The following is a 9,916-nucleotide window of genomic DNA, read 5'->3' as shown; positions in this document are numbered from 1 at the left end:
TTCAATGCTCTTTTAGGGATCCACTTACACGGGGAAAGTGACTCTGTCTATGCTTGGGGAACCACAGAGATTGATTATACACAAAGTGCTCTCCAGTGCACAAGGTAAACTGAAAAAAACCCAAAACAGCAGTTCCCATCAGTAACCTTTGGGGGGGCCTGTAGCAATAGCAGGTACATTTGCAGAACCCGAGTGCCTTCACTAAGTACATGGCCTCTTTGACTGCATTGCTTTGGCCCCCACTACAAAATGGTAATGAGAAACCCGAGTGTTCATACATTTTTTAGCTGTATTTATGTCTCGAACCTCTCATGTGTTCATTTGTACATACTCATCATCTACTTTAGAGGGGTCTATTTCTTCCTTCAGAAGCTGTACATGAGTTTTAAATGTCATTCTAAGTAATATAAATCTCTCGCAATGTACAAAATAAGTTAAATTACTCTGCAGTGTCGGGGCAATTATTTCAACTCCCAGGCAAACTTGGTTTCTGCTGTTTGGACTTCTCTCATTCAAACAGGCAGTTCTGCTAGACTAAGAGCTTAACAAGCAACTTGTTTTCAAAAGTGACTAGTGCTTCTCAGTGGGCACGTCTACACGTGTATTCATGCACCATGGTTACTGCGCATTCAGTTTAATAACAGGTACCAAATAAATGCGCAGTAACCAGTGCTACTGCACAGTAGCACCAGCGCACACCTTTTAAGTGATGTTGATGTGTGGTAAACTAATTCTACTGTGCATTAGCACAACTGCATAGCTTTTGCTGTGACACGCCAATGCGCAGTAGAATTAGTCTATTGTGCATTTAGCATCTCGTGTAGACGCACCCAGTGTCTCCTATCCTGGGTGTCCAGTGTGAGGCTCCTTGGAGGGGTCCAATCTCCAGCAAGAGGGTGCTCTGCCATTTCTGAAGTCAACTGCCTTTATGCATCTCGGATCAAATACCCAGAACTGGAGGCATCCAAAATCATTAGTCATTTTTGAAAAATTAGTTCCATACATACAACCAAAGTGACCTCAATGAACATTAAGGCTTCTCCTTTCCTGGCTTCCATGACTTAAGAACCACATCCCACAGCCTCACTCAAGAGAAGGGTGCAAGTTACAAAGTAAGATCAGCACCAAGCATCTCCTGGATTGTACCAAGAAACTTGAGTGCAAGTCCATACACCCTTATGCCAATGAATATCTTGATAACTTCCCCAGGAGCAAGGGACTGGGCTCCTCCACATGAATTATTGGGGCTCACCCCACCAATTTTTTCAATGGAGGTTTGTTGCTGCTAGGAGGTAAGGTTTTATTTTGATATATTCGTTTAAAAGGTTTTATTAACACAATGAACTGGACGTATTCTGATAGAGAAACATTGCTAGGACACCCGTTGCATCTTACACATCAATAACACACATCTGTGAACAATTATTTTGGGCCAAGCTTTCCTGTTCAAGAGCATTCAAGGCCAAGTGGGAAGTGCCTGAAGATAGAGTTCTAGAATGGATCTGGATAGTAATGTATTTCAAATGATAAATATTAAGATAAGTCATAAATATTGTACCACAACCGTGCAAAGGTTATGGGGGGAGGGTTTTGCCCCTTTTATGAACATCTATGTTGCCTTGACATTCTTTGAATAAGGTGTCCCTGTGAGGAGTTCAGATTTAAGAAATGGAAAAAGAGAAGCCGAGCTAAACAGATCAAATTAGCAAAAAAGCAACTGAGGCACCTTAAGGAAGCTTTAAAGGTGATATACCTGATAAACACATGATTCAGAAAAAAAAAAAAATCCCTTTTCTTATGTGCCATCAGAACAGAGCAAGCTTTGGATGCAGGATCAGGAAGGCATGTTTGTGTTGGCATGTGATTTAATGGCTGCAGTTCTGATCGCACTATCAGATGCTCCCAGAGTTAAACTGTTTAGCATTGATCTTCCTATAGTCATCACTGAACCAAGAGATGCCACCTGCCTCTAAATTTGTATTTTTTAACAGACAAGTCTTATATTATGGGTTTGGTTAGTTTATTGCATCACATCCATTTAGCATGAAGTGAAGCCACAGTGCACTCAAGTCCTCAATGCCCATACCGGCTGTTTGCAAGCCAGCCAATACCAGTCTCTCATCCTTGTGATATGGATTAAAAATTGCCACCCCTACCCACTTAATTTATAGTCCACCCCCCCAATCCCACTTAAAACCCAAATTGCACTTTAAAATCAACTAACTTACCACTCAGTTCTGCTCTAAAACAGTGTTCAATTAAAAAAAAATGCTGTATGCCAGCTGTTAGTAACAACCTGATGCACGCCAGTTTGTGCAATAATTTGCTTACATATAGGACTCATGTCTGCTGATTTCTTTTCTATTTAGCTGGCTGGTTAAAAACCCCAAGGCCAGTTTCCATGTTGATTCTCAAGCTGTTTGATCTTGCGATTCTTAAACTGAAGTGAAGGGGAGCAATCATTGTGGAGCAATCCAAAGGCACTGCTCTTCAGTCCTGACTGATTACAGTAGGACATGATCTGGTGTGGCTATCTGTACAATGCACCATTATTCCGGTCTGTGCTCATGGGGACTGCAGACTTCCAACGGGGATGTTATATACTTCCCATTAAACAGAACATCTTCAAAATGGGAGGGGGAAAATTCAGGCCCCCTCTTTAAGCCAAATTCTGCAGGATTTAAATGGACAAGATTCCCACTGCTACGCAAGGGAGCCCTAGAAACCTTCAAATCAACCAGAAAGGCTGGTTTATAAAGGGGCTGCATAAGCAATCAGACTCGAGAACAGTATTACAGTCTGCGCACACTGTCTCCTGCTGTATGGCTGAGGCATTAGTACCAATTGTCCTTTCTGACATCTTTTTGCTTTCACACCACTCCCACGAGTAAGAGCCAGCATCCAATTTTCTTCCTAGGTACTGTATCCAAATCCTTCCACCTCTTCTGCACTTTTACTACATTTAAAGGACTTGCCCACTAAACAGCTGAAAGTCGTGTGAACTCTACAAACAAGAATGTTTGCTACTGCACTGATCGGATGTCAAAAGGCGAAGTCAAGCAATGAAAGGGTCATATGGCACTGCCCAAACAACTGAAAAATCATGGCCACGCAGAATGTTGCTACATGTGAATTAGCCAGTTTGCGCTGCAAATAGCAAAAATGCTCAGCAATAACTAAAACTGGAGAAAGGAAGCCAGCGGTCTGGCTTGTTTTAAAATGCATGGATGTTAGAAATGTAGACGTGCTACATTTATGCATCATCTAAGCAAAGGGAAAAAACGCCATACAGTAGCTTAAAATGCTACGTAAGCTTTAAGAACACTTTCTAAACTTCTGTGGCTTTTCACTACCCTGTTTTTTAACTTCTGATAATGAAATGCATTAACCTGTTAGCAAGTTGATATGATGGGAAAAATCACTGTGTTTAATTCAAATTGAACAAACTCATTTAGAAACTGAATTCTTTTTTCTTTTTTTAAGGTCTGAAACCTGGCTTAGCACAGCAAATAATGATTCGGTCCAAACCTTTTTTGCAATGCTGATGATTCTAGTTTTATAGAGGGATAAATGCACCGCTCGATTTCAGATGGATAATATGAATGGAGTGGGTCCTACAGAACTCGCATGGAAAAGGAGGGAAACAAAAACAGCAACAAAAACAAGACTTTCAAGGCGAGAAGGTAGGTTTTTTTGGATCTAAGTTTTCTAGAGAGGTATTTTGTAAAGGCCTAATGCCAGTTTTATTACAATAAAACAGAAGTGCTTAACTACTGACTGACTAGGAAATACAATATTATGCTGGGGAGCTGGGTGGGGCAGGGAAGGAGAACTCACTCCTTGGTGCCAGCAGCAAATTTGGTGCATCCATTGCCGGCAATGGACATAACACCAGACAAAAATTCCAAATCTCAGAGCAAAAGGATTAACAGATGTGACCTCACTGGATTTCAATGTTTGGCAGATGGGTTTGAGCCGTCTCTGTGCTGCAACACGTACAAGCACCGCAGCCTGCATCTTATTGTAGAGCAAAGAGAAAACCAATTTTTACCCCAAACAACCTACACCTCTGCTGTTCATTATGTGCTGCGTAAGCTGTCCAGGTTTTTTAAAGTCTCTATACTTGAATACAAGCACGTCACTGCACGTCCACTCCAAAGCTGATCGGCCCTTGGAATTAAGTGTTTTCTCCCAGAAATACTGCCTTCTTGAAATCAGTTGGTCACGTGACAATTATTAAAATGTATATTAAGAAAATTCTAATGGCCAAAGGCCAACACTACATTCAAAACCTGCTAATACATCCAGGCAGATAAGTAAATCAAAACAAACACACGCACGCACCCAAAACAGAAAACCTCCAAAAGGAAAACTGCTCCATTTGTTTACTTCAATTTGAAGTAGATATTTAGGACATGAATGGACCAGTCAAGGTTTATTTGAAAATCCCCCCATCATCAGATGTGTCGTAATCCCGTGGTCAATGCAGTATGTACAAACATATTCCATTCCAAATACTTTGGACAGATAAAACTCAAAAGGCCAGGCAGTTACTTGTTCTGTTGCCTGCAAAAGTGCACAGCACCCCCATGAAGCTAGTCCCTTTACAGACAAACATCCCTTCAATATTTCCTTCCATCAGACACCGTATGTGACAAGCCATCTAATGGACTATGCGTGGAAAAGCTTTGTAAATGCATTGCTAGCACGTTTCGACTGTCAAAACTTCATTACAGTACACTTTACTGTACAAACACTTTAAAGGATGTTTATTAGGAAACTGCAAGTCATAATGGATACTAGAGTTCGTGTTCATGGTACTTTCTTGGCCTCTAACTGTGGTTGCCTCTGGTATTAAATCAAACTGCTTTCATGAAGGTGATTTACTAAAATGAGCTATGGTATGTTAATTTACAACTCACAAGATGAACAGTACAGATGTTAATGTTGAACCTGTCTGTTAAATTGTAATCTAAGTTGTGAACATTTAAATAGAATATATATCTCATATGAAAAAGCTAAAGCACAAGTGCTTCCAGGACCCCTCCCTCCCCGCTAGCCCTGCCCCATTACACTTTGGGCCCTGATGGGTTTGGAATGCTTTCTTAGGCCACCCATTGCCACAAATTTGTATGCCCTCAGGAAATATAAAGTCAAAAATATACAAATCTCTTGCTGCTGTGAGGTTTTGGTGAATGAAATTACCCAGGACCATGGACTTGGAAGGAGAGGAGAAAAAAAAAAATTGAGAGGGAATTTACAGCAATTTATCTTCAAAGTTCAAAACTGGTCACTTCACAGAAAGACTGCAGGACTGGTGAAATTCTTGCTTCTAAAAAATGATACTGTAGTGGAGAGTTTTCTAGGAAAAATAAAACAGCTTTTAACAACTGGCCCGCTGGTATGAGCTACCGTGGAATAAATTAGCACAAAAATGGAAGAAAGTCTTATAACTGTTCACTGTTACAGACATAATCAACCAGGTCAGTCACTCTCAAAAGTTCATCTTCCTCTTCCTCTGGACCTACTGCCTCCTGCCCACTCCCTGTCCCATTGGGTGCCAGGCTAGCATTGGCTGTGCTGTCCTTGGGGGCTTGGGTCTTCTCACCTGGTTTGCCAATCAAGTTCTCAATTGTTTTACCTGGGCTTTGTCCATTGGTGGAAGGCAAATCCACTAGGCTGTAGTCCAACGGGCTTTCTACTTTTCCTACATTATCAAAGTCATCTTCATCGTCACTCTCTATCCGGTAGGAGGGCTTCTTGATGCTGTCGTGAGGAGCATGTGGCACCGACAGCTTATGAGCAGGAGCAGGCTTTTCCACGTCATTGTTAGCACTGTCGCAGTTATCTTCATCGTCCGTCTCGATTCGATTCAGCCGCTTGCGGACAGGTCTCCCCTCCTCTTGCTCATCCCCTTCCCCATCTTCCGAGTATTCATCTGTACTCCGGCTGCGCTTTCGGATTGACCGCTTGGATTTCTTTGCTGGTTCGTCATCTTCAGAGTTCTTGGACAGGTAGCTCTCTGGAACAAGTAGCAGACTTAAAGCCATTAGCAAATCTGAGGGTAGGCAACACAGTTACAATTGCGCTTTTTATTTCCCCCTTCACTCCTCCCTTCATTCTGCGCTGGGAGGTTTGCTCTTGGATGAAAGCAAGGGCTTTTCCCTGAATAGGGAGAGCCTGGCTTTATCCTTTCAACATTTCTAACTTCTGATGGCCTGGATAAGAAGAGTTAGGATAGAAAAATCAAACACTACTGGGCCATCATCAGCGAAAAGCATGCTCACTTCCAGGAAGTGTAACACAGGTCCAAGTAGCCTCTGGTTTATTTGAATAGTCTCTCCTATGGTTCCATAAGAAATTTTGCAGGTAATAATATTTCCAGTGACAACTTTTACACACATCATGCATTAACGTGCTTTTAGGAAATAGCAACTGTTCTTTTGTGATGAAAAGCTAGTACCATCAATTTCTTATAAAGCAAGTTTTCATACAAAATAGGCACTAGCAAATCAAAAGTCTAGACTTCAAAGGGCTGAAGTCGATCGTACTACTGAGCTCATTTTTACCAAATGACATCTCTACATCCCATGTGGGGAAAAGGACTAAAAATTATTTTGTGGGACTGAGTTTATCAAATACTATAATGCTTCCAGGAATAACCACTAGTTATGGATGCCCAACTGGCCACAAATCACCTGGTTTACAGAAGAGTTGAGTATCCACAGCAGTCAATTTATTCAGCCAACAGTGTTCAGCACCTGTGAAAGTCAGACCCAAGGTGCCTCACAAGTTGGGTACCCATGAGGAAAGGCACTGAATATTAGCGGCCACTTTTGAAAGCTCTAGCCTTACACTAATACACAGACCACTCACAGATATCATGTTGACTACTACTGAGGCACCGCATCTTCTGTGACAGAATGCAACAACTATTTATCTGTGCTAAGCAGCACGCCAGCAGTTTAAAATGGGATACAAGGAAAGTTTTAATCACAACTACAAGGGGAATGCAGGGCGGCAGAACACAGATACCAAGCTGAATACTACCAGCACTCCAGAAATAACACCAGGATTAATACCATTATTCTCACCAGCGAAATACTTAATGACTACAGGGGACAGGTCTTTGTGATTTTGCAACTGAATAGTAACAAATGCTCCTTTCTTCCAAAACAGTCACCTATCCTACTGCAGAATCCCAACACTCCTGACCAGGTAAAGCAATTTTCTACTAGGAAGTCAGGAGTAATAGAGATTTTGATAAGTACATGTCATAATGCATTGGTATATATTTACAGATGGCTTCAAAAGGATCTATTAGCTCAAGGGTTGGCAATCCCCGGCACAGGTGCCAAAGAGTGGTATGCGAAGGTATTTTACTTGGCAAACGCGCCTTGGGGCAGACGACGGGGAAGGGGCTGGGGCTGTGCTGCCACAACAAGGATCGGGCCCCTTGCGGCTCCCCCGCTGTCTCCTCCTGGCATGCCAACATCTTGCAAGTCGTGGTTGCGGGTGTTTTGGCACTCTGCCCAAAAACATTGCCGACCCCGGTATTAGCTGTTTGGAAATGTCAAGGAGCTCAGGAAAGAATCTCTGTGTGCCTCTGACTAACAGCACCCAACACAGCAGGGCCTTGCATTTGTTACACCCCACATTTTTCTGCTTAGGTAAATGGTCACATCTTTGTCTCTTCAGAGGGTGGAGCGTCCCTCTTACCTTCACTGTCCGAAGTAGAAAGCCTTCGTTTATGAACTCGTCTTAACTCCTTTCCGTATCGGACACTTTTCTGTGAGCCATCGCTTTCTGAATCCTCCTTATAGTTCACTTGTCTCTTCTGATTCCTCCTGGATCTTCTCCGCTTAGTTTCCAGGTAATCATCGTCACTGTAGTCTGTATAATCACCGCTGTCTGTAAGGAAGGAAACAACCATGTGCATTGTTCCATTAAAATGAACACACACAGACCCAAACTAGGTGCATGCCACTTTACACAAGATTCAGATTTACCCTAACAGAATGGAGCGCTCTTCAGGCACCGGAAGATCTTGACCACCACACCTAAAATGGGATGGTCATTATGATGACCTCTTCCAGGCCCATACTATTCCACTGGCCACTCATTCACTTCTAGCTCAAAACTGCCCTGTTTCGAAAATCCACTGTGGATTTGCTCCAGTCACTCATGGAAGCCTCTCTTTCCACTCCTCTAGCTCTGGTTTCCTTTTGAATTTTTCATATAATCTCACCCCTGCTGGTGCAAATGATGCCCTCTCATGCAAGTAGCCCCAGCTGGCAGGATCTGAGTCAATGGCACATGCTCCTTTCAATTTTCAGTGGACAATACTTCTCCCCCTGACACCCCCACTATCTTAATTTAATTATTCAAGCCATTTGAACCGAACTGTGGGCAAGTGCCAACTTCAGAACATTTTATCTGTAACAGTGAGATATACCACACAGGTGTGGAAATGAAGCTGAATGTATGACTGAAGAACCAGAGGAGAGACTCCACAAAAAGCAACCCACTGCCACTTCCAGTTCGCCCAGTGTGAGACTCCAGACACTCAGCACCCTGCGGGGGGTGCATTAGTCACCTTTTGCAACAACTGAAAACAGTCAGAGGATCTGAATTAAATGTAGAGCTTTTTTCTTTCAGCTCTCTCAAAATCATTACCCAAGAGCATAGTACTGACTTTCTGGACCTAGCACAAGTTGCCATATTGTGTTATTGGCTGAAGTGCCTTACAAATTAAAAAGGTCCCCCTCTCCCTTCAAACAAATTAAGAGGGCTCAATTAGAAGCCCCAGATACTTGGGAAATCAAAGCAAGGCAGCTCTCAGTGCTGGTAATTTCCTTAATCCCAGTGTAAAGCATGACAAGGACTCGGGAAAAGAACAGATGAAGAGGGCCATTGCCCAGGAAGGGATATTCTGTCTTGTGAAAAGAATAGGAGCAACACCCAAAAAGAAGTCAGAAGTTAAAAGAAGTTATTTGTCCACAAAACAGATGCAGACTGGGCAGCAGTATCATATGCCTTCACATCATGTTGCCACTGAGGGATCAGATATGAGACCTGAGATGAAAAGAGACTTTAATACCCATGGAACCTCAGTCCCAGGCTTCTCTGCTGCCTGTCAAAAAGGGTGCTCACTGGGGGCTGTGACAGAGTGGCAATTTTTGTCATGGAAAAACCAATACTAATTGTTCCCAAGCTTTTAGCAGCATTAGGACACTGATTAGCAACGATTCCATGTTCCTTAAGCATCTGTATCAGTTGTTCACATATTTCCACGAATCACAAGTTATTACTGCTGCATATCACTTAAGAGCAAGCAGAATAGGGAGAAAACTTTAAAGGAACAATTACTGTAAGCTTTTATACCTTTCTTATTTTGCCTATCTGTTACGATCCTTTTTGGAGGTAAGTACTTCAGCTATAACCTATGTCAGTCTGCGGTACATTTAATGTTAAAAGAATGGATAAGAACAGTTGAAAGGACATTCACTGACATGTGACGAGTGAATTCTGCACAGTACCAAGTGCTCTTAGCTTGCAATGAAAGTTTAGGGCACATAGCACTTTGCATGCCTGTGCCCAAAATGAAGCAGTGCTACAGAATCAGCTTTCCAAAGACATGCTACTGCCTCAAGAAATCTATGAAAATGCAATTTTTAGATAAATAAATCCATTATATTTTCTATTTTGATTCCTCCTTTATTAGTAGACCCAATTTTACACAACATAAAAATCTTCTACCCATCACTCATTCATTTTCACTGCTTACTTCTCTGGACAAGAATCATTTTCATGCATCTGATGGTATTTCACAGGCAGAGGATGGATTGTGGTTGGGGAACAGTGTTATAAGACAAGCTGCAAAGGAACAGAGGTGCTATTGACATACAAGTGTTCC

The 9,916-nt window shown here is 42.2% G+C and overlaps 1 protein-coding gene across 1 annotated transcript in view; it reads right to left on the bottom strand.

Annotated features, from left to right (window-relative positions):
- Positions 1–2,557: 2,557 nt before the first annotated feature.
- RSF1 (remodeling and spacing factor 1) overlaps positions 2,558–9,916 on the bottom strand; it is a 103,863-nt gene continuing 96,504 nt past the window's right edge. The window contains exons 15-16 of the mRNA XM_019530434.1: positions 7,720–7,911; positions 2,558–6,022 (exon numbers count right to left, since the gene is read on the bottom strand). Coding sequence (XP_019385979.1) covers positions 5,448–6,022; positions 7,720–7,911 — 767 coding nt within the window. The 3' untranslated portion in view covers positions 2,558–5,447. The remainder of the gene's footprint in view (positions 6,023–7,719; positions 7,912–9,916) is intronic.

The sequence above is a fragment of the Crocodylus porosus genome, unplaced genomic scaffold (assembly GCF_001723895.1).
Source record: "Crocodylus porosus isolate Cpor-Errol unplaced genomic scaffold, CroPor_comp1, whole genome shotgun sequence".
Classification (NCBI taxonomy): Eukaryota; Metazoa; Chordata; order Crocodylia; family Crocodylidae; genus Crocodylus; species Crocodylus porosus.
The sequence above is the reverse complement of the archived record's forward strand: the minus strand, read 5'-3'. Positions and strand labels throughout refer to the sequence as shown.